This window comes from Epinephelus fuscoguttatus, linkage group LG4, assembly GCF_011397635.1.
Source record: "Epinephelus fuscoguttatus linkage group LG4, E.fuscoguttatus.final_Chr_v1".
NCBI classification, from domain to species: domain Eukaryota; kingdom Metazoa; phylum Chordata; class Actinopteri; order Perciformes; family Serranidae; genus Epinephelus; species Epinephelus fuscoguttatus.
The window spans coordinates 28,026,295-28,050,617 of NC_064755.1; the positions used below are offsets into that span (position 1 = coordinate 28,026,295).

Here is a 24,323-nt window from a genome sequence, read left to right on the forward strand (position 1 = left end):
TGATTGTGCAATATATTTTTTATTTGAAACAGAGATTCTCCTTGCTACTGACAGTGCATCATGCAAATACCTCAAGACAAAGCCACATAAAAAACAGCTGAGAAATAAAAACGAGAACAAGGACATACGATTGTCAGTAAACTTGAGAGTTTTAATGACAGATCTGCAGAAGTTTGAGTAGTTGTGAGATCATCTGTGTGGATGGTGCTGTTAGAAATAATGACCAACACTCATTTAAAATTTAAATCCATGTTATTAATCTTTCCATTCCCCCACAAACGTAATCCTTTGCCCAAGAGACTGAAAAAATGACTCTGATGTGTTGTTATATTTGAGGCCACTGTGTCCTATCTGTCAAGTCATTTGCAGAAACTGAAGAGAAACCCCCTCTAAGACTGAAAACACCCCATCGTACAGTTTGTATAAAGGAACATCCTCTTCAAAAGCTAAAAGAGACACCAGGACACTAATATGTGCTGTCATCACAGGGCACTATGTGGACCTGCTGCCCTGACAATAAATGAGAAAGTGATGACAAGTTTAAGAGCACAAGTAGACAGTTTCCAGAGGTGTAGAAATTTCAGACCACAACATGTCTGCTGTTTAAAAGGTTTAACTTATTTGCCCTTTTTGGGGACTGCTGGAAACAGAGAGGTGTGTGTCTTCTTTACATATCGAGTCTTGACTCTAATAGTTTTTGGAGAGGAATTGTTAGAGTTAATAAAAGTATATTAGTTAGATTTTCCCTTTAATTAAGTTCAGTGTTGTCAAGCAAAATGTTTACTCGTTCACACATTCAGTGATTTGGCAACCACACTTGTCAACTGAAACGTAGGAGTGCTTTATCTTGCTGCCGTCACTGCAGGTCAACTCCACTTCCCTCTTACTAGTGGCCATCTCTCGACAGCAGGAGCATGAATGCATCATACGGTTGGACTCCGCAGAGTACCTGTGAGAAGAGACAGTTTCGGACAGGATCGGTGTCAGTCGCCTGTTGTTCAACATTAACAATGATCTTATGACTTCACATGAAAACTGAACAGGTGGTTTTGGCATGATTGAGAAATTGGTTTGTCACAAATCTCACATTGATGAGGATGCTCCGCAGGATCCTGCACAGGCTGTGATTTCCACCTTCTCAGCTGACCTGCAGTTATTTGCCTGCAGGTAGGTGGTGTTCCTGGTCAATTCACAGGGGGCTTTGATAGAAGTACCTGTGAATGACAGGAATAACTTTTTCATCTTGCTCCAACAGTACAAGTTTTGGCTCTGTTTTTATGCAGCAATATAGGTTTTGATCAACCAGATGTAATTAATCAAAATAATAGATTTTAGCTGCATCCCTACATTTCTCAACAGCAGGCAAGTTAAGAGTAACAGAGGATGACAGTGAAATTGTGTAATCTGAATACATTTTAAGGACTCATACTTACAAGTTTTGCAACAACCATTCTTGTCCGTTTGTTCAGTTCCCTGTGATAAAGACAATATGGATTGTAAAATATGCAGAGAGACGACAGTAATGGATATCGAGTTACACTTGAGTCACTTATATTACTGGTACTTTTGCAGTGCAGAGCAGTCTGTGTTGGGTTCCTGTGTGTGTGTAAAGGAGCCATGTGAGGGTGGTTAAAAGAGGAAAGGCAAAAAAATAAAAAATAAAAATTGGAAAGGTGTGCTTAAAAAAAATCTCAGTTTTAATGATCTAAAACACTGTTTGTGTGTATAAATAGTGTAATGTATGTTTTCACAAATGTCTGTATATGTGTAGACAAGGCCTGTATCAAAAGCCTAATATGAGGCATGTTATGTGCATGCTGTACAATGCATTGGCAGAAACAGTAGAACTGACCTCATATCGTACAGATTGGATAAAAAGTGCACTGTAAAATAAGCCAGCATCAGTTCAGTTATTAACAAAAACGCTAGCTACCAGGAAAGAGAAATTATGAGATCACACTCACAGGAACGCAGTTCTTTGGGTCAAATGGAGGACATATTTCTTGTCTTTCCTTGGTTATGAAGTCATCCTTCACCTTGAGGCATTCATAGTTGGTACAGTTATCATCTGGTGGTGACCAAGACTCAGAAGGCTGTCAGGTATAGAAGAGGTCGATTAGTGAACATGAACAAAACAGACTATTCAATTTGTCTGTTTTGGATTATGAGGATGTTATATTCAGAAAAGCGGCTGCCTCTACACTAAAATCACTGGACGTTGTCTACCACTCAACCCTAAGGTTTATAACAGGTGATTCTTACAGCACCCATCACTGCCACCTTTACTGAAAGGTTGGCTGGTCACATTTGGGTGTGAGGTGGGAACAGCATTGGTATTTGTTCATTTATCAAGCTTTGATGCTTCTACCCTACATTTCATCACCCTTAACCTTGACCTCACATAATCCTGGTACTCGTTCACAGAATAGGATGTTGCTTCACACTCCCATGTGTTTCCATTACGCTGTACTTACTTTAATAACTATCGGAGAAGGGAAGCTTGGGTGCTGCATGACACAGCTCGTCTGTTTACATTTTCCACAACAGTGTTCAGGTATGTTTTCATACACATAGCCCTGTTGAAAAGAAAAGCACATATCAATATGGTCCTGCAACCTAAATTAATTAAATATATATATATATATACATAATTAGTAGAATTTACATATTGCTTTCTCTCATAAGGACAGTGTCATCTAAAGTACAAAAAAACCCTTTCTCCTACTTATCCCAAAGTGGTTTCTAGCCATTTGGATGTGCAAAGGTTTGAGATATCCATCCCTGAGATTTCTGCAGCCACCCAAACTCGGGTGAATGCAGTTTTAGTTTGTGAAGCTCAAAACACTAACGTCTTTTGTTGAAAAGATTTAAGAGTAACATCATTATCATTGACAACTTATGTCCCTGCTACTCTGGATCATCTACAGTTTAGACCATCAACAGTGGACAATTTCTTCAATAGAAACACCACAAACACAATTTACATTCACCTTCATTGTTTTTGGTTGGCTGCAGAAATCTCAGACACAAATGTCTGAAACCCTGAATAAGTAAAACGAAAACTTTTGCATGACTCGATACTACTTAACTTTTTAAGCAATGGTATCATGAGTCATCACCTGACTGCATTCCCAACACTGACATCTTCAAACCTATCATCAATAATAAATTCACACACTAAAATTCTGAAAGTGAAGCATTTGAGTGAGTGACCCTAGATTTTGCATGCACTGTCACGTTAAAAGTTTTTGTGTAAAATATATACCTTGACTGGCTTGAAATCATCAAAACTGCAATGCTTTTAAAAGACATGCAAACATACCTCTGTGCAATATTCTACACACTGCTTCACAAAACATTGTTGGTCGTTCAACTTGCTGCTGGGATCCTCATTTTCAGTACAGTAGCATGTTTCACATGGGCTTTTGGAGAAGTTCATACCGGGCTGCAAATGTATAATATATAAAGGTCAGCAAAACAAATGTAAATGCAGAAGAATGGTGAGCTATAATGAACTTAAATACTATTTAGATTATACTTAATTTATAGTGTACTAAATTTAAAGACAACAGAGTTTTAGTAGCACTTGAACAATCAGGTATATATCTTAAAAATACATACAGTGTATTATTCCTTACCTTGTATTCAGTATCATTGAAGACACAGACACCCTTGGGTACTAGAAAAAAAATGTTAATAAAGATTACCTTGAAGGCTGAGTTTTGTTTTAAAGGAGCAGTGTGTAAGATTTAGATGGATTTAGTGGCATCTAGTGGTGAGGATTACAGATTGCAACCAGCTGAAACAGGTCTCTGATTAAAACTGGGGAAAAAAAACATTGAATAAAGTGGTTTCATGTTACGAATCAGTGTTTCTCTGACGCTGTTCAGCTCGTCCCAGACAGGCTGCTAGCCTAGTGCTTGCTTATGTGTGCTCACCCTAGTCCTGATCCAGACTTTCAGGAGGGCGTTGAATTTTCCGCGAAGGTGTCTTCCTCCCCAAAATTAACAGACCCAGCAATTTAAACCAGTAAAAACATTAATTAAAGCATACTTTTTACATAATACTCAATTTCTGCTAATATATTACGCTAAATCCTCCACACTGGACCTTTAAGTCTTTCACAAACTAACAGTAAATGGAACTGAAACTTATATCCACAGCTTACCACACCGGGAAGATGGACAGCAAGTGTCATTTGAGATGTGGATCTCCAACTGAAATCCTGGTTTGCACTTCTGTTGTGGCAACAAACAGCGGCTCCTATCACATTCTGTTGGTTGTAAGGTAAGACATTTGAAGGGTTTGTGAGTAGAACAGAAAATTACACCAAGATAACCAGAACAGTAACAAACATTTTGAAATGATGAAATGAAACTGCTTCCATCCTGATGTACGTTTTATAATACAGACTGCTGTCCCAAAATAACTTAAATTATGAGAGGTTTTCCTGAAAAATAGCAGATTAATTGTTACATAACTTACAATAATTATTAAGTAACTGAATAAACACTATTTTTAACTGAATTACTCACATATTCAAAGTGCTTTCTTATCGAGTAATTTCAGATATAGACTGTTTATATCACTCTCAGTAGGCTGAATGACAGAAACACCCATTAAGGAAACACTTTATTTGAATGGTGCGTCTACAGATGGTTTATAGAGTATTTGTAACATTTCAACAGCTTTTTAGTTGAGATGCAACTGTTATACTTTGCCTGCAGATGTTAAACATTTTTAGCTATAGAGTACATGTGCCAATCAAACATACCTATATATTCTCATAAAAATTTTGTTCAACTTGAACCATTACTCAACCAAAGCTGCATAGGTTGAGTCAAGTTCAACTAAATTACTCTGAGAATACGAAGGTACATTAATGAATCGCCACATATATTCTATAGATAATATATTAAACATCGACCAAGGTTCCCACACATTTTTACCAATAAATTTACAAAACTTTTCCAGACTTTTCTATAATATTTTCATTTATTTCAATGACTTTATCTAGGCAAAAATGGGAAGGCTTATATAGTAATACAGCCATAGATTATTAAAAATGCACTTTGTAGGCATTTACGGAAAAGCCAACTACTAGCGCTTGCTAACTTTACATGCTTGTAAGCCATTTCCACCTCTGCAGCTGCATGTGCCAATTTCCAGTAGACCAGACCCGCACATATGATCACGTTGCAAGATGTCAAGACCATGCCAATTTTTGGGGGACAGGAAACTAGGGATGCACCAAAATGAAAATTTGTGGCCGAAGCCGAATAAAATTAAACACTTGGCCAAATACCATATACAGAATACCGTTGTATAGTTTTTCATTAGTTTTTGCAGATGAACCCCCTCCAGATTAGTGTTGTCACGGTACCAAAATTGGGACCCACGGTATGATACCAGTGAAAGTATCACGGTTCTGAGTAGTATCACGATACCACAGCAAAAAATAGGCAGATGTGGCTTTTGTCATTTATAAAAAGATAAATCACTCTTCTATAGGCCTAATACAAAAATGATATTTCAATGGAGTAAATTACTTATTGACTTATTTATACTTCAAAAACAGCATCAATAAGTGATTAACATGGGGTCAAAATAAATAAAATAAAAATCAACCAGCCACCCTCCTCCTCTGATAAATAAAGAACAGTCCCTGAAGTGCGGTGAGGTTTGTGGGCCGTTACCTGCCACAAAGAGAGATATGTGAACGGCTCGTTTCTCCTCTGACACGACACATACCTGTGTGCTGCTACGGCATGGCTATTCAGGTACTTTTAGGCAGCCATGACACCAAGAAGAGGAAATTATTAGACCTGGAGCCTTCTCCGTCGCCGGTAAGCCGTTATCTTGTGCCACGGAGCACTATGGCCGCAGCGGCATAGCGAGTGCCAGGTGGCCAGTGCGCACCGTTATTGGACGGCGCATGGACACTCAGCCTCTTGCGACTGGACTTTTAACTTATCTCACAGTAGTGGTACCTGAGGTACCGTAGTACTACGGTACTCCAACATTATGGTAGGCTATCATATGTACGGTGGTGTTTTAGTACCGCGGTCTACCGTTGGTACCAGTATACCCTGCAACACTACTCTAGATAGTTCAGTATTGCATTCTTTGCAAACCACTTTTCTTCTATCACTCTCCAACACTTTGAAATATCGCCACACTGCCGACATTTTACTCTGTCACCGCACGCTGTTTGACTGCGTCATCAAACATGCCACTATTATTCGGCCTTGCTTTTCACTTATTCCACCGAATACCGAATGTGTTTTTTTTTTTTTTGCAATATTCGGCTGAGTATATTCGGTTACTGAATGTTCAGTACATACCTACAGAAAACCAAACATGCTGTCGATGTCAATGCAATTTGATGTGTATTGGGATTGTAATCATGACAAGTTGTTATGTATTTATTACTTGTTAAACAAGTTCTTTTTACGGACACTTCTTAATAAAATAATGCTAATCACAGTCATGTCCCTCCAGTCCTCCCCCATCTCAGTGGATCACTGACCCAAAACAGAGGGTGGATATTTCATGTAAAGATATCTGGATCACAATACCTGTGATTCAATCCAAAAATATAAATGGACTGAATCACCAGGTATTGTTGGGCTGTGTGTTGTCTGTAAATAATCAACCTCTTAAAAGCCAACTTTTTGATCTATTGGCTGAGATTCAGTTGGAGACGACAGTTTGATGCTGCTATACTGAATGACTGTACTGCTGCAGCCTCCCACTCAGGCTAACGTTAGCTGTCCGTCAGTAGTAGCTGTCACCAGCATCATTTAGTGATTTATCACACTCAGTGAATATTCGCATAGTCTTAAATCTCAGTGTGAAAGCCTTGTTTAACTGGCTACAGCTTTTTGGTATTTTCTTGTTTTTCTCCTCATGTGATAGCTTGAGTCTTTCCACCAAATGGAACACCAGATGACAACGCTGGTCTGGTCTATGTGAATCATGTGGTACTAATGACGTTTCAAAAGTCAAACAGTGCGGCAGTAGATTATAGAGTATTATGTATTTTGTGAAATGTTAAAAATGTTTTAGAATTTTTATGAACATATTTTTAAAAAAACAGACAACATTGAAAACATTTCAAAACATTCTGTTCTTTCCAGGCCTGGAAAACTGTTTTGCTAGTTTCAAAACCTTTCTGCAAATCTATGAACCCTGATCTACAAAATAAAGTTGAACGTTTAAACTGCTGAATCTCAACTAATGAGCTGTAAATGTTACAAATACACTCTATAAGCTATCTGTTGATGGACCATCCAAATAAAGTGTTAGCTCAGTTTTTTAGCATTTCTTTTAGGAATGTTGGGCATTTAAGCAAGGAGGACCTACTAAACTGGCGGCATCTGAGTATATTTTCTCTTAATTTTGATATTACACAAACAAGGAAGGAAGATATTATCCAACTTTTTTCAAAAGCTGAGGAAAACTGGTATTTAAATCATCGTTGTTGTTTTTTTAAAGATTAGAGTGTAACACATTTTGTCAGCAGATGTGGCACTTGGAATCACTCACCACAGGTCATTCTCTCACAGCAGTCCACTGTGCGATTCACCAGCACCTCACCCTCCTCAGTACAGGTTACTGGTTTTTGAGTGGGGCATGTGACAGGCTTACACAGAACAGTGTCCTCATCACAAGTACACTGCTGACAGCCACTCCGCCAAGTCTCACCAGGCTGTTTGAGAGATGGAACAAAGTTTGTGTCGTAACAGCAACAAATTCTTTGTGAATAATGTTAACTAGTTATATATTGTAGTATTTACCTGTTTAGGTTGTCCATCAGGTCCGGTGCAACCTAAAACAATAAAAACAATTAGTTTGTTTGAACATTAAGTCATTCACAAAGAATAAGATATTTCTTTACATCAGAAAAAGCTCTTACAGGTGGAGACGCAATGATCAGACTTTGGACTGAAAAGAATCATCCCCTCTGGGCAGTAACATCCCTCCGTGAGGCCATTGCAAGCTTCGTTTTGGTCGCCATTTTTTTCTAGGCATTGTTGTGCGTACAACTCATTGTATCTAAATATGGAGACAATTGATGATGAAATTATTTCAGAGAGAATTATTAATGTATAATGCAGTGAAAACACAAAGTATCGATTGTTTTGAGGGGGGGTTTGCCCAGTAGCAGCATGGCTCTAGAAATAGCACTGTTGGTCCAGACTGAAACATTTCAACAACTATTTGTTTGATTGCCATGAAATTTGTACAGGTATTCATGGTCCTCAGAGGATGAATCCACAAAACAGTTGATATTTGCTGTTTTAAGTGGATTGTCTCAAAACTATTTGGTGGTTTACAGTGCCATTTGGTACAAACTTTCATGACTCTGGGGGCTTTTTCACACCTGAAATTCCGAACCAGTTTTACATTTTTGTTCCATTTTTATACATTTTAACTGGTTAGTTTTGGTTTCACATTGCAATTATGTATGCACACTTAATAACTACACATGACATACCTATGTCCAAGCTTCATCACCTACATAAGCTGTGTTCCCATATACTTGACATTGATTGGTTTGTAGACGGGCTCTCCTGTCGTCTTGTATCCTCTCTCTTATCCTCTCGGAAAATAACTAAAACGTGTCTGAGTTTTCATGAGATATTTTTCAGCTGACTCTTTATAAAGTTGTCTACTCCTCTCCATATGCCACAGTGGCTCATTTTATTATGTTGTGTAGTTTGTGAACAAACTGAAACCTACGCCATACATTTACCACAACTTGACAACTTTACTGCTAATTTCTCCTCTACTCTGATCGCTAACACCTATGTATGATGAGCGTAGCCGTCGTCACTCTCTCTGTTGCTAAACCACACACACACACACACACACACACACACACACACACACACACACACACACACACACACACTACACCAGTCTTAAAACTTAAACATGCAACTTAATAGTACTCTGCTAAAACTTCCTGTAGTCTGAACCATCCAAAAATATTTTCACACCAAAAACAAACCAATTGCTGATGCTGATCAAGACCACCTCTTTTTGTGGGATCAAAGTTCAGCTGCTTGGCTCTAACCATGGTTCAGGGAGGGTGTCAAAGCTCTAATTTTGTTTGGCATTAAAGTGAAAAGTCCAAGAGTCAGGACCAAACAATGTGTGAAAGAGTCACGAGTCTTGTTAAATTATAAACTGCTCAAAACATTTGATTCATGATATTTGTAACAGAACTGAACAATTACCTTGCGCTGCAAGTTCGTTCAATATTTTGCTGACAAGCCTTGTAGACTGTATTTTCTGGACATTTATATTCTACAACAAGAGAAAATGGATTTAAAAATCGCTATAATGAAAAAAGATAATCGGAACATCTCAAAATAACAATGTTAGCTTTCTACTACAACTAAACCCTCCTACCGCACTCTCCGTTTGTAGCATTCCTCCAGGTTATGCAGACAGATGATTCAGCACACTGCAAGGCGTATGCCTCCATACTGGAACAACCGAAGGTGGAATTTTCCATGTGGCAAACATCAAATCTGCAGGCTTCATAAAACGGTTGTGGATGGACTTTTTTGTGGCATTCCTTAAACACACTTAGTGTACAAATAAAAAGAAAGTAGGATGTTAATCAGAGTGATACTCCAATATAAACTGATATATTGTGATAACATTTTTTCCGTAAATTCTTACTCGCTCATCAAAATTTCACAGTTAGCAGCTTTGCAGGGTCGGGGTGTAGGTGTAGGTATCGGTGTTGGAGAAGGTGGTTTTTCACAATATGGCTTATCCTTATCTGGTACTTGCCACTGTCCCATATGAGAGCATGAGGGATCTATCTGGCCGTTTGGTAATCTGCAGTCATTTTTTCTCTTATTGTCACAGGTACCTTGTGAAAGTAAATATTAACAGATTACAACCCATGTGTTACCACATAAGGTACATCCATTGACACTTTAATATTAAATCTAGCACTAATTTGTGTTTTCATCTGTGAACATCACACAGCCCATCATTTTCTGTCCAACCAGTCGATTCTAACTGCTTACCACACTGTCCCTCTGTGTTGTTGTGGAAAAGGGAAAACGGCAATTCCACAGAGAATAAAAGCCCTTTGAACTGCACAACTGCTTCAATTTCCGGGATTCTCAAACGCAGCTCAATTCCTGAACTTGTTATGATGAAGTCATCATTGGTGTAGGTTGGAATTACCTGTGTGCCGTTAATAAACACCTGAAAAGATTGCAACATTAGTTAGGTGAAACATTTTTTCATCATCATCACTGTATATTCAAGTAAAATAATTAGTAAAGAAACTTTGTTAAGGCAAAATTCACCATGTTCACGGTCCCGAATATTCTATCCTGTGTAAGAATAACTTCATGGTTTTTGTAATACACGATCAAGGATTTAGCACAGGTCACAGTTCCAGAGGCATCACAGTTTTCGTTGTTGATAAGAATCTTAAAATTGTGCCGAGGAATGATCTCTTTGACCAGGACATATGTGCAGTTTTTCTGGAAGCTGTAATACTGGCCATCAAATGTCAAATAATGAGGATCTCCCCAGCCGCCGCAAATACCTGCAAATGTTATTTTGAGATTTTATCGAGTGTCAAATCAAAGAACAGCTGTATATATTGCAGGTTTGTTTTGTAGTGTAGCAGTTTAAAGATGTGAATTTGAATTTGGCATTTTAAATTTTAAAAGGCTTAAATTTAAACTTACATCTGCATTCATAGTGGAAACAGCAGCCTCCTTCATCGTAAACCCTGACTGGTTGTTGCCTATTTTCACATACGGGCATGGTCGATTCTTTACATGGCACATGTTCTGTTACTACTTTTCCATTCTCACATGTTGATGTGGTGCAGTTGCTTGACTTCCAGGTATCACCGTGCTGTAAAGGACAAGGTAGTACTGTTAGTAATCTAATATCAGTAAATTAAGTATTGCATTTTGGTTGCACACAGCACACATTTATATAATTCACAAAACAAGATTATTTTACATAGATCAATGGTTATGAAATAAGCGACACGCACAGGTGTTATTATCAATAGCAATAATGGCTTGAAATTCTTTAATAATTATGCTGGATTTATTTGCAGATGTCCTTTAGCTACATACGAGGCACTCAGCAATGTGACATAATTTAAACTATTTTATTCATGAAGCTGTTTACTTTGTTAATATAATAATACCTTGTTTTGTTAATTTGTACATTGTGAGTTGGTCTTATGGTGTGTTTGAATGTGTTTTTATGTTGTCTGTTAATGTGATGTGTGAAAGACTCCAGGAAGAATAGCCTCCGTTTGATTAGGCTACTGGGGACCCTTAAAAGAAAAAATAAAACTGAATTAAACAAGGTTAGTGGTTTGCACTGTTGCCTCAAAGCATGAGGATTCTGGGTTCAAACCCACCGTCTAGCAGGGGCCCTTCTGTGTGGAGTTATTTGCATGTTCGCCTCATGTCAGCATGGATTTTCTCTGGGTTCTCTGGCTTTTTCCCACAGTCAAGGTTAGGTGACTTTAATTTGCCCGTAGGTGTGAATGTGAGCATACATGGTTGTCTGTCTCTATGTGTCAGCTCTGTGATAGTCTGGCGACCTGTCCAGGGTGTACCCTGCCTCTCACCCAATGTCAGCTGGGATAGGCTCCAGCCGTATAAGAAAAAACTTATGTAGTTTTGAATTTTGGAGCCAGTACATAATGACAGATTTAAAAAAAAAAATAAAAATATATATATATATATATATATATATATATATATATATATATATATATATATATATCAGCTAACTAAAGAAAAACGAGTGGCCATCATTACTTTAAGAAATGAAGGTCAGTCAGTCCAGAAAATTGCAAAAACTTTAAATGTGTCCCCAAGTGGAGTCGCAAAAACCATCAAGCGCTACAACAAAACTGGCACACATGAGGACCGACCCAGGAAAGGAAGACCAAGAGTCACCTCTGCTTCTGAGGATAAGTTCATCCGAGTCACCAGCCTCAGAAATCACAAGTTAACAGCAGCTCAGATCAGAGACCAGATGAATGCCACACAGAGTTCTAGCAGCAGACCCATCTCTAGAACAACTGTTAAGAGGAGACTGCGCGACTCAGGCCTTCATGGTCAAATAGCTGCTAGGAAACCACTGCTAAGGAGAGGCAACAAGCAGAAGAGATTTGTTTGGGCCAAGAAACACAAGGAATGGACATTAGACCAGTGGAAATCTGTGCTTTGGTCTGATGAGTCCAAATTTGAGATCTTTGGTTCCAACCGCCGTGTCTTTGTGAGACGCAGAAAAGGTGAACGGATGGATTCCACATGCCTGGTTCCCACTGTGAAGCATGGAGGAGGAGGTGTGATGGTGTGGGGGTGTTTTGCTGGTGACACTGTTGGGGATTTATTCAAAATTGAAGGCACACTGAACCAGCATGGCTACCACAGCATCCTGCAGCGACATGCCATCCCATCCGCTTTGCGTTTAGTTGGACGATCATTTATTTTTCAACAGGACAATGACCCCAAACACACCTCCAGGCTGTGTAAGGGCTATTTGACCAAGAAGGAGAGTGATGGAGTGCTGCGGCAGATGACCTGGCCTCCACAGTCACCGGACCTGAACCCAATCGAGATGGTTTGGGGTGAGCTGGACCGCAGAGTGAAGGCAAAGGGGCCAACAAGTGCTAAACACCTCTGGGAACTCCTTCAAGACTGTTGGAAAACCATTTCAGGTGACTACCTCTTGAAGCTCATGGAGAGAATGCCAAGAGTGTGCAAAGCAGTAATCAGAGCAAAGGGTGGCTATTTTGAAGAAACTAGAATATAAAACATGTTTTCAGTTATTTCACCTTTTTTTGTTAAGTACATAACTCCACATGTGTTCATTCATAGTTTTGATGCCTTCAGTGAGAATCTACAATGTGAAAAAGTGTTTGCCCCCTTCCTGATTTCTTACTTTTTTGTATGTTTTCCACACTTAAATGTTTCAGATCATCAAACAAATTTAAACATTAGTCAAAGATAACACAAGTAAACACAAAATGCAGTTTAAATGAAGGGTTTTATTAATGAGGAAGAAAAAAATCCAAAGCTACATGGCCCTGTGTGAAAAAGTGTTTGCCCCCCAGCTCCTGTTAAAACATAACTGTGGTTGATCACACCTGAGTTCAATTTCTGTAGCCACACCTGTTCCCAATCTAGAAATCACTTAAATAGGACCTACCTGACAAAGTGAAGTAGACCAAAAGATCCTCAAAAGCTACAGACATTATGCCGAGATCCAAAGAAATTCAGGAACAAATGAGAAAAAAAGTAATTGAAGTCTATCAGTCTGGAAAAGGTTATAAAGCCATTTCTAAAGCTTTGGGACCACAGTGCGAACCACAGTGAGAGCCATTATCCACAAATGGCGAAAACACGGAACAGTGGTGAACTTTCCCAGGAGTGGCCGGCTGACCAAAATTACCCCAAGAGCGCAGCGACGACTCATCCAAGAGGTGACAAAAGACCCCACAACAACATCTAAAGAACTGCAGGCATCACTTGCCTCAGTTAAGGTCAGTGTTCATGACTCCACCATAAGAAAGAGACTGGGCAAAAATGGCCTGCATGGCAGAGTTCCAAGACGAAAACCACTGCTAAGCAAAAAGAACATTAAGGCTCATCTCATTTTTGCCAGAAAACATCTTGATGATCCCCAAGACTTTTGGGAAAATATTCTGTGGACTGACGAGACAAAAGTTGAACTTTTTGGAAGGTCTGTGTCCCATTACATCTGGCGTAAAAGTAACCCCGCATTTCAGAAAAAGAACATCATACCAACAGTAAAATATGGTGGTGGCAGTGTGATGGTCTGGGACTGTTTTGCTGCTTCAGGACCTGGAAGACTTGCTGTGATAAATGGAAGCATGAATTCTGCTGTCTACCAAAAAATCCTGAAGGAGAATGTCCGGCCATCTGTTTGTGACCTCAAGCTGAAGTGAACTTGGGTTCTACAGCAGGACAATGATCCAAAACACACCAGCAAGTCCACCTCTGAATGGCTGAAGAAAAACAAAATGAAGACTTTGGAGTGGCCTAGTCAAAATCCTGACCTGAATCCTATTGAGATGCTGTGGCATGACCTTAAAAAGGCGGTTCATGCTCGAAAACCCTCCAATGTGGCTGAATTACAGCAATTCTGCAAAGATGAGTGGGCCAAAATTCCTCTACAGCGTTGTAAAAGACTCATTGCAAGTTATCGCAAACACTTGATTGCTGCTAAGGGTGGCCCAACCAGTTATTAGGTTTAGGGGGCAAACACTTTTTCACACAGGGCCATGTAGCTTTGGATTTTTTTCTTCCTCATTAATAAAACCCTTCATTTAAAAACTGCATTTTGTGTTTACTTGTGTTATCTTTGACTAATGTTTAAATTTGTTTGATCTGAAACATTTAAGTGCGGAAAACATGCAAAAAAGTAAGAAATCAGGAAGGGGGCAAACACTTTTTCACACCACTGTATATATATATATATATATATATATATATATATATTTCAAGATGATTTGTTCCTTGTTTACATAAATAAATAAATTTACATACCTCTCTAGGTGGCTTGAGATATGAACAGTCTTTTAAAGGCTTGCCGGTGGACACTGGGATTGTGTGGGCAGTTGTTGAAGTAATTTGTTTTGTAGTACTAGAACTTGTTGTGATGGTGGTAGGGGTTGGTGGAGTAGTAGAGCCACATGGTCCATGAGACATTTCAACACCGCATGTCAAATTGCAATATGCAGTGAAACACCAGCCTTCTCTATCAGACTTATGATATATGAGGCTACCTGTATGAGAATGAAACCAAGGCAGTGAGATCAAAATGGCTGAAGATGTGAGAAAACAAATTGTGTATCAGGGCTACAGTTAGCTTTACAATGCAACTTTTGTGAATACAAATTTAAGTACATTAATGGGGCTGCCGTGGCTCAGGAGACACAGCGGATTGATCACTTATCTGGAGTTTGATGGTTTGATTCATGTTGAAGTATCCATAGGCAAGATACTGAACCTCAATTTGCTCCTAGTGAGTGTGATTGAGTGTTAATGTTTAACTGATGCAGGTGGTACTGTGTATGGTAGCCTTGGCCACCACTGTATGACTGCCTGCAGCGTAAAAGTGGTCAAAAGACTATAAAGGCGCTTTAAAAAAACAAAGTTCTTTTTACCATTTAATGTTTTATAAATGGACAGTTAAATGTAAAGTCTATGTAAGGCATAAATCTAAATTTACTCTACAATATCATACATAGTTCCGTTATTAATACAGATCCAACTGTCAAACTTTGCATTTGTGCCCACTTATCCCTCCACTGTGTAGGCGCCATGAAGGGCGACCAAACAGGAAGAGTCGCTACTATTGACAGATGTTAAAAACATTCCATTAACAGAAAAATGAGGTGCATGTACTGCTGATACGCACAACAACTTGACCACATTTTGGTTAGTTTTTTTTTTTAACCATAATCTAGAGGGAATGCGCACAAACTATCAATGTGGATAATGACAACAGATCTAATGATAAAAGATCTCAGTGCTCAGTGCTCAAACACTTTAAAGATTAGGCAGCCTTTTGTGATCAGATGTGCTGGGTTGCATTGTAATGACAGTTGTAATCCTGACCACAGCATTAATAATTATATCTTAACAAGAATTGGTGGCAATAGCCAATTGCTTACCAGGAGGAAAAACACTATCCATGTACGTGCAGTGGCATGAAGTTGTTCTGCCTGGTGTTGAAGACTGAACAGTTGAAGGTGAAGCAGTAGTTTCAACAGTGGATTTCTCTGTGGTTGTTGTTGTGGTGGGTTTTTCAGTGATTATGGTTGTTGTGGTGGGTTTTTTAGTTACTGTGGTTGGTTTTTCTGTGGTTGTTGCAGCAGTAGTACTGGGCTTTTCTGTGGTTGTGGTGGGTTTTTCTGTGCTGGTGGTTGTTGTGGTGGGTTTTTTAGTTATTGTGGTTGTTGTGGTGGGTTTTTCTGTGGCTGTGGTGGTGGGTTTCTCTGTGGTTGTTGCAGCAGTAGTACTGGGCTTTTCTGTGGTTGTGGTGGGTTTTTCTGTGATTGTGGTTGCTGTGGTTGGTTTCTCTGTGGTTGTTGTGGTGGGTTTTTCTGTGGCTGTGGTGGTGGGTTTCTCTGTGGTTGTTGCAGCAGTAGTACTGGACTTTTCTGTGGTTGTGGTGGGTTTTTCTGTGATTGTGGTTGCTGTGGTTGGTTTCTCTGTGGCTGTGGTGGTGGGTTTTTCTGTGGTTGTTGCAGCAGTAGTACTGGGCTTTTCTGTGGTTGTGGTGGGTTTTTCTGTGATTGTGGTTGTGGTGGTGGGCTTTTCTGTGGCTGTTGTGGTGGGTTTTTCTGTGCTGGTGGCTGTTGTAGATTTTTCTGTCACTGTGGTTATTGTAGTGGGTCCTTCTGTGACTGTGGTGGTGGGTTTCTCTGTGGTTGTGGTGGTGGGTTTCTCTGTGGTTGTTGCAGCAGTAGTACTGGGCTTTTCTGTGGTTGTGGTGGGTTTTTCTGTGATTGTGGTTGTTGTGGTGGGCTTGTCTGTGGCTGTTGTGGTGGTTTTTGAAGTTATTGTGGTTGTTGTGGTGGGTTTTTCTGTAATTGTGGTTGTTGTGGTGGGTTTCTCTGTGGTTGTTGCAGCAGTAGTACTGGGCTTTTCTGTGGTTGTGGTGGGTTTTTCTGTGATTATGCTTGTGGTGGTGGGCTTTTCTGTGGCTGTTGTGGTGGGTTTTTCTGTGCTGGTGGCTGTTGTAGATTTTTCTGTCACTGTGGTTATTGTAGTGGGTCCTTCTGTGACTGTGGTGGTGGGTTTCTCTGTGGTTGTTGTGGTGGGTTTTTCTGTGATTGTGGTTGTGGTGGTGGGCTTTTCTGTGGCTGCTGTGGTGGGTTTTTTAGTTATTGTGGTTGTTGTGGTGGGTTTTTCTGTAATTGTGGTTGTTGTGGTGGGTTTCTCTGTGGTTGTTGCAGCAGTAGTACTGGGCTTTTCTGTGGTTGTGGTGGGTTTTTCTGTGATTGTGGTTGTTGTGGTGGGTTTCTCTGTGGTTGTTGCAGCAGTAGTACTGGGCTTTTCTGTGGCTGTGGTGGGTTTTTCTGTGCCGGTGGTTGTTGACTTTTCTGTCACTGTTGGTTTTTCAGTGGTTGTAGCAGCTTTGGTGCTGGGCTTTTCTGTAGCTGTTGTGGTTTTCTCTGTGGCAGCTGTAGTTGTAGGCTGAACTACGGATCCTGTTGATTTTGATGTTGTAGCTAGTGTATTTGTGACAACTGCAGTGGTTGTTGTCTTCTCTGTCGTTGCTGCTGTTGTGGACCTTTCTGTGGTTGTTGTGGTGGGTTTTTCAGTGATTATGGTTGTTGTGGTGGGTTTTTTAGTTACTGTGGTTGGTTTCTCTGTGGCTGTGGTGGTGGGTTTTTCTGTGGTTGTTGCAGCAGTAGTACTGGACTTTTCTGTGGTAGTGGGGGGTTTTTCTGTGATTGTGGTTGTGGTGGTGGGCTTTTCTGTGGCTGTTGTGGTGGGTTTTTCTGTGCTGGTGGCTGTTGTAGATTTTTCTGTCACTGTGGTTATTGTAGTGGGTCCTTCTGTGACTGTGGTGGTGGGTTTCTCTGTGGTTGTTGTGGTGGGTTTCTCTGTGGTTGTTGCAGCAGTAGTACTGGGCTTTTCTGTGGTTGTGGTGGGTTTTTCTGTGATTGTGGTTGTGGTGGTGGGCTTTTCTGTGGCTGTTGTGGTGGGTTTTTTAGTTATTGTGGTTGTTGTGGTGGGTTTTTCTGTAATTGTGGTTGTTGTGGTGGGTTTCTCTGTGGTTGTTGCAGCAGTAGTACTGGGCTTTTCTGTGGTTGTGGTGGGTTTTTCTGTGATTGTGGTTGTTGTGGTGGGTTTCTCTGTGGTTGTTGCAGCAGTAGTACTGGGCTTTTCTGTGGTTGTGGTGGGTTTTTCTGTGATTGTGGTTGTTGTGGTGGGTTTCTCTGTGGTTGTTGCAGCAGTAGTACTGGGCTTTTCTGTGGCTGTGGTGGGTTTTTCTGTGCCGGTGGTTGTTGACTTTTCTGTCACTGTTGGTTTTTCAGTGGTTGTAGCAGCTTTGGTGCTGGGCTTTTCTGTAGCTGTTGTGGTTTTCTCTGTGGCAGCTGTGTTGTAGGCTGAACTACGGATCCTGTTGATTTTGATGTTGTAGCTAGTGTATTTGTGACAACTGCAGTGGTTGTTGTCTTCTCTGTCGTTGCTGCTGTTGTGGACCTTTCTGTGGTTGTTGTGGTGGGTTTTTCAGTGATTATGGTTGTTGTGGTGGGTTTTTTAGTTACTGTGGTTGGTTTTTCTGTGGTTGTTGCAGCAGTAGTGCTGGGCTTTTCTGTGGTTGTGGTGGGTTTTTCTGTGCTGGTGGTTGTTGTGGTGGGTTTTTTAGTTATTGTGGTTGTTGTGGTGGGTTTTTCTGTGGCTGTGGTGGTGGGTTTCTCTGTGGTTGTTGCAGCAGTAGTACTGGGCTTTTCTGTGGTTGTGGTGGGTTTTTCTGTGATTGTAGTTGCTGTGGTGGGTTTTTTAGTTATTGTGGTTGTTGTGGTGGGTTTTTCTGTGGCTGTGGTGGTGGGTTTTTCTGTGGTTGTTGCAGCAGTAGTACTGGGCTTTTCTGTGGTTGTGGTGGGTTTTTCTGTGATTGTGGTTGTGGTGGTGGGCTTTTCTGTGGCTGTTGTGGTGGGTTTTTCTGTGCTGGTGGCTGTTGTAGATTTTTCTGTCACTGTGGTTATTGTAGTGGGTCCTTCTGTGACTGTGGTGGTGGGTTTCTCTGTGGTTGTTGTGGTGGGTTTCTCTGTGGTTGTTGCAGCAGTAGTACTGGGCTTTTCTGTGGTTGTGGTGGGTTTTTCTGTGCTGGTGGTTGTTGTGGTGGGTTTTTTAGTTATTGTGGTTGTTGTGGTGGGTTTTTCTGTGGCTGTGGTGGTGGGTTTCTCTGTGGTTGTTGCAGCAGTAGTACTGGGCTTTTCTGTGGTTGTGGTTTCTGTGATTGTAGTTGCTGTGGTTGGTTTCTCTGTGGCTGTGGTGGTGGGTTTTTCTGTGGTTGTTGCAGCAGTAGTACTGGGCTTTTCTGTGGTTGTGGTGGGTTTTTCTGTGATTGTGGTTGTGGTGGTGGGCTTTTCTGTGGCTGTTGTGGTGGGTTTTTCTGTGCTGGTGGCTGTTGTAGATTTTTCTGTCACTGTGGTTATTGTAGTGGGTCCTTCTGTGACTGTGGTGGTGGGTTTCTCTGTGGTTGTTGTGGTGGGTTTCTCTGTGGTTGTTGCAGCAGTAGTACTGGGCTTTTCTGTGGTTGTGGTGGGTTTTTCTGTGCTGGTGGTTGTTGTGGTGGGTTTTTTAGTTATTGTGGTTGTTGTGGTGGGTTTTTCTGTGGCTGTGGTGGTGGGTTTCTCTGTGGTTGTTGCAGCAGTAGTACTGGGCTTTTCTGTGGTTGTGGTGGGTTTTTCTGTGATTGTAGTTGCTGTGGTTGGTTTCTCTGTGGCTGTGGTGGTGGGTTTTTCTGTGGTTGTTGCAGCAGTAGTACTGGGCTTTTCTGTGGTTGTGGTGGGTTTTTCTGTGATTGTGGTTGTGGTGGTGGGCTTTTCTGTGGCTGTTGGTGGGTGTGTCTGTGCTGGTGGCTGTTGTAGATTTTTCTGTCACTGTGGTTATTGTAGTGGGTCCTTCTGTGACTGTGGTGGTGGGTTTCTCTGTGGTTGTTGTGGTGGGTTTCTCTGTGGTTGTTGCAGCAGTAGTACTGGGCTTTTCTGTGGTTGTGGTGGGTTTGTATGGGTGTGTGGTTGTGGTGGTGGGCTTTTCTGTGGCTGTTGTGGTGGGTTTTTTAGTTATTGTGGTTGTTGTGGTGGGTTTTTCTGTAATTGTGGTTGTTGTGGTGGGTTTCTCTGTGGTTGTTGCAGCAGTAGTACTGGGCTTTTCTGTGGTTGTGGTGGGTTTTTCTGTGATTGTGGTTGCTGTGGTTGGTTTCTCTGTGGCTGTGGTGGTGGGTTTTTCTGTGGTTGTTGCAGCAGTAGTACTGGGCTTTTCTGTGGTTGTGGTGGGTTTTTCTGTGATTGTGGTTGTGGTGGTGGGCTTTTCTGTGGCTGTTGTGGTGGGTTTTTCTGTGCTGGTGGCTGTTGTAGATTTTTCTGTCACTGTGGTTATTGTGGTGGGTCCTTCTGTGACTGTGGTGGTGGGTTTCTCTGTGGTTGTTGCAGCAGTAGTACTGGGCTTTTCTGTGGTTGTGGTGGGTTTCTCTGTGATTGTGGTTGTGGTGGTGGGCTTTTCTGTGGCTGTTGTGGTGGGTTTTTTAGTTATTGTGGTTGTTGTGGTGGGTTTCTCTGTGGTTGTTGCAGCAGTAGTACTGGGCTTTTCTGTGGTTGTGGTGGGTTTTTCTGTGATTGTGGTTGTGGTGGTGGGCTTTTCTGTGGCTGTTGTGGTGGGTTTTTCTGTGCTGGTGGCTGTTGTAGATTTTTCTGTCACTGTGGTTATTGTAGTGGGTCCTTCTGTGACTGTGGTGGTGGGTTTCTCTGTGGTTGTTGTGGTGGGTTTCTCTGTGGTTGTTGTGGTGGGTTTCTCTGTGGTTGTTGCAGCAGTAGTACTGGGCTTTTCTGTGGTTGTGGTGGGTTTCTCTGTGATTGTGGTTGTGGTGGTGGGCTTTTCTGTGGCTGTTGTGGTGGGTTTTTTAGTTATTGTGGTTGTTGTAGTGGGTTTTTCTGTGATTGTGGTTGTTGTGGTGGGTTTCTCTGTGGTTGTTGCAGCAGTAGTACTGGGCTTTTGTGTGGTTGTGGTGGGTTTTTCTGTGATTGTGGTTGGGGTGGTGGGCTTTTCTGTGGCTGTTGTGGTGGGTTTTTTAGTTATTGTGGTTGTTGTGGTAGGTTTTTCTGTGATTGTGGTTGTTGTGGTGGGTTTCTCTGTGGTTGTTGCAGCAGTAGTACTGGGCTTTTCTGTGGTTGTGGTGGGTTTTTCTGTGCTGGTGGTTGTTGTGGTGGGTTTTTTAGTTATTGTGGTTGTTGTGGTGGGTTTCTCTGTGGCTGTGGTGGTGGGTTTCTCTGTGGTTGTTGCAGCAGTAGTACTGGGCTTTTCTGTGGTTGTGTACTGGGCCTTTCTGTGGTTGTGGTGGGTTTTCTGTGCTGGTGGTTGTGTGGTGGGTTTTAGTCTGTGGCTTGTTGTGGTGGGTTTTCTGTGGCTGTGGTGGTGGGTTTCTCTGGTTGTTGCAGCAGTAGTACTGGGCCTTTTCTGTGGTTGTGGTGGGTTTTTCTGTGATTGTGGCTTGCTGTGGTGGTTTCTCTGTGGTTGTTGTGGTGGGTTTCTGGACTGTGGTGGTGGGTTTCTCTGTGGTTGTTGCAGCAGTAGTACTGGGCTTTTCTGTGGTTGTGGTGGGTTTTTCTGTGATTGTGGTTGCTGTGGTTGGTTTCTCTGTGGCTGTGGTGGTGGGTTTTTCTGTGGTTGTTGCAGCAGTAGTACTGGGCTTTTCTGTGGTTGTGGTGGGTTTTTCTGTGATTGTGGTTGTGGTGGTGGGCTTTTCTGTGGCTGTTGTGGTGGGTTTTTCTGTGCTGGTGGCTGTTGTAGATTTTTCTGTCACTGTGGTTAGTGGGTCCTTCTGTGACTGTGGTGGTTGGTTTCTCTGTGGTTGTTGTGGTGGGTTTCTCTGTGGTTGTTGCAGCAGTAGTACTGGGCTTTTCTGTGGTTGTGGTGGTTTTTCTGTGATTGTGGTTGTGGTGGTGGGCTTTTCTGTGGCTGTTGTGGTGGGTTTTTTAGTTATTGTGGTTGTTGTGGTGGGTTTTTCTGTAATTGTGGTTGTTGTGGTGGGTTTCTCTGTGGTTGTTGCAGCAGTAGTACTGGGCTTTTCTGTGGTTGTGGTGGGTTTTTCTGTGATTATGCTTGTGGTGGTGGGCTTTTCTGTGGCTGTTGTGGTGGGTTTTTCTGTGCTGGTGGCTGTTGTAGATTTTTCTGTCACTGTGGTTATTGTAGTGGGTCCTTGTGTTTCTGTTGTGGTGGGGGTCTTTTCCTGTGGTTGTTGTGGTGGGTTTTTCTGTGATTCTGGTTGTGGTGGTGGTCTTTTCTTTGGCTGTTGTGGTGGGTTTTTTAGATATTGTGGTTGTAGAGTTGGTTTTTTCTGTAATTGTTGTTGTTCTGGTTGGTTTCTCGCAGCAGTAGTACTGGGCTTTTGTGTGGTTGTGGTGGGTTTTTCTGTGATTGTGGTTGTTGTGGTGGGTTTCTCTGTGGTTGTTGCAGCAGTAGTACTGGGCTTTTCTGTGGTTGTGGTGGGTTTCTCTGTGATTGTGGTTGTGGTGGTGGGCTTTTCAGTGACTGTGGTGGGTTTTTAGTTATTGTGGTTGTTGTAGTGGTTTTGTCTGTGACTGTGGCTGTTGTGGTGGGTTTCTCTGTGGTTGTTGCAGCAGTAGTACTGGGCTTTTGTGTGGTTGTGGTGGGTTTTTCTGTGATTGTGGTTGGGGTGGTGGGCTTTTCTGTGGCTGTTGTGGTGGGTTTTTTAGTTATTGTGGTTGTTGTGGTAGGTTTTTCTGTGATTGTGGTTGTTGTGGTGGGTTTCTCTGTGGTTGTTGCAGCAGTAGTACTGGGCTTTTCTGTGGTTGTGGTGGGTTTTTCTGTGCTGGTGGTTGTTGTGGTGGGTTTCTCTGTGGCTGTGGTGGTGGGTTTCTCTGTGGTTGTTGCAGCAGTAGTACTGGGCTTTTCTGTGGTTGTGGTGGGTTTTTTAGTTATTGTGGTTGTTGTGGTAGGTTTTTCTGTGATTGTGGTTGTTGTGGTGGGTTTCTCTGTGGTTGTTGCAGCAGTAGTACTGGGCTTTTCTGTGGTTGTGGTGGGTTTTTCTGTGCTGGTGGTTGTTGTGGTGGGTTTTTTAGTTATTGTGGTTGTTGTGGTGGGTTTTTCTGTGGCTGTGGTGGTGGGTTTCTCTGTGGTTGTTGCAGCAGTAGTACTGGGCTTTTCTGTGGTTGTGGTGGGTTTTTCTGTGATTGTGGTTGCTGTGGTTGGTTTCTCTGTGGTTGTTGTGGTGGGTTTTTCTGTGGCTGTGGTGGTGGGTTTCTCTGTGGTTGTTGCAGCAGTAGTACTGGGCTTTTCTGTGGTTGTGGTGGGTTTTTCTGTGATTGTGGTTGCTGTGGTTGGTTTCTCTGTGGCTGTGGTGGTGGGTTTTTCTGTGGTTGTTGCAGCAGTAGTACTGGGCTTTTCTGTGGTTGTGGTGGGTTTTTCTGTGATTGTGGTGGTGGGCTTTTCTGTGGCTGTTGTGGTGGGTTTTCTGTGCTGGTGGCTGTTGTAGATTTTTCTGTCACTGTGGTTATTGTAGTGGGTCCTTCTGTGACTGTGGTGGTGGGTTTCTCTGTGGTTGTTGTGGTGGGTTTCTCTGTGGTTGTTGCAGCAGTAGTACTGGGCTTTTCTGTGGTTGTGGTGGGTTTTTCTGTGATTGTGGTTGTGGTGGTGGGCTTTTCTGTGGCTGTTGTGGTGGGTTTTTTAGTTATTGTGGTTGTTGTGGTGGGTTTTTCTGTAATTGTGGTTGTTGTGGTGGGTTTCTCTGTGGTTGTTGCAGCAGTAGTACTGGGCTTTTCTGTGGTTGTGGTGGGTTTTTCTGTGATTATGCTTGTGGTGGTGGGCTTTTCTGTGGCTGTTGTGGTGGGTTTTTCTGTGCTGGTGGCTGTTGTAGATTTTTCTGTCACTGTGGTTATTGTAGTGGGTCCTTCTGTGACTGTGGTGGTGGGTTTCTCTGTGGTTGTTGTGGTGGGTTTTTCTGTGATTCTGGTTGTGGTGGTGGGCTTTTCTGTGGCTGTTGTGGTGGGTTTTTTAGTTATTGTGGTTGTTGTGGTGGGTTTTTCTGTAATTGTGGTTGTTGTGGTGGGTTTCTCTGTGGTTGTTGCAGCAGTAGTACTGGGCTTTTGTGTGGTTGTGGTGGGTTTTTCTGTGATTGTGGTTGTTGTGGTGGGTTTCTCTGTGGTTGTTGCAGCAGTAGTACTGGGCTTTTCTGTGGCTGTGGTGGGTTTTTCTGTGCCGGTGGTTGTTGACTTTTCTGTCACTGTTGGTTTTTCAGTGGTTGTAGCAGCTTTGGTGCTGGGCTTTTCTGTAGCTGTTGTGGTTTTCTCTGTGGCAGCTGTAGTTGTAGGCTGAACTACGGATCCTGTTGATTTTGATGTTGTAGCTAGTGTATTTGTGACAACTGCAGTGGTTGTTGTCTTCTCTGTCGTTGCTGCTGTTGTGGACCTTTCTGTGGTTGTTGTGGTGGGTTTTTCAGTGATTATGGTTGTTGTGGTGGGTTTTTTAGTTACTGTGGTTGGTTTTTCTGTGGTTGTTGCAGCAGTAGTACTGGGC

General features: G+C 41.9%; 2 protein-coding genes across 2 annotated transcripts in view; both read right to left on the minus strand.

The window, feature by feature from the left end:
- Positions 1-16,565, minus strand: LOC125886851 (intestinal mucin-like protein). The gene is made up of 19 exons (XM_049573195.1): positions 15,722-16,565; positions 14,592-14,830; positions 10,731-10,902; positions 10,341-10,585; positions 10,053-10,236; positions 9,697-9,892; positions 9,421-9,599; positions 9,246-9,315; positions 7,919-8,058; positions 7,800-7,831; positions 7,549-7,711; positions 4,169-4,273; positions 3,639-3,679; positions 3,323-3,445; positions 2,475-2,576; positions 1,965-2,093; positions 1,434-1,473; positions 1,088-1,214; positions 1-949 (listed from the first exon to the last, which is right to left on the minus strand). Exons 1-19 carry the CDS (start codon positions 15,741-15,743, stop codon positions 781-783), a joined length of 2,478 nt encoding a protein of 825 aa, XP_049429152.1. The 5' UTR covers positions 15,744-16,565; the 3' UTR covers positions 1-780.
- The window catches only part of LOC125887308 (mucin-2-like), a 26,362-nt gene continuing 18,471 nt past the window's right edge, over positions 16,433-24,323 (minus strand). The window contains exons 30-32 of the mRNA XM_049574007.1: positions 19,774-21,020; positions 16,590-18,270; positions 16,433-16,474 (exon numbers count right to left, since the gene is read on the minus strand). Coding sequence (XP_049429964.1) covers positions 16,433-16,474; positions 16,590-18,270; positions 19,774-21,020 — 2,970 coding nt within the window. The remainder of the gene's footprint in view (positions 16,475-16,589; positions 18,271-19,773; positions 21,021-24,323) is intronic.

What these genes read in the sequence shown, in the direction of transcription:
- LOC125886851 (XM_049573195.1), bottom strand. Translation starts at nt 15,743, where the DNA reads ATGGATAGTGTTTTTCCTCCTG. An exon ending in TGTGAAATTTTGATGAGCGA is followed by an intron (nt 9,600 to 9,696) that starts GTAAGAATTTAC and finishes TTGTACACTAAG; the next exon opens with TGTGTTTAAGGAATGCCACA. An exon ending in CTTCTCCGATAGTTATTAAA is followed by an intron (nt 2,094 to 2,474) that starts GTAAGTACAGCG and finishes TATACCTGACAG; the next exon opens with CCTTCTGAGTCTTGGTCACC.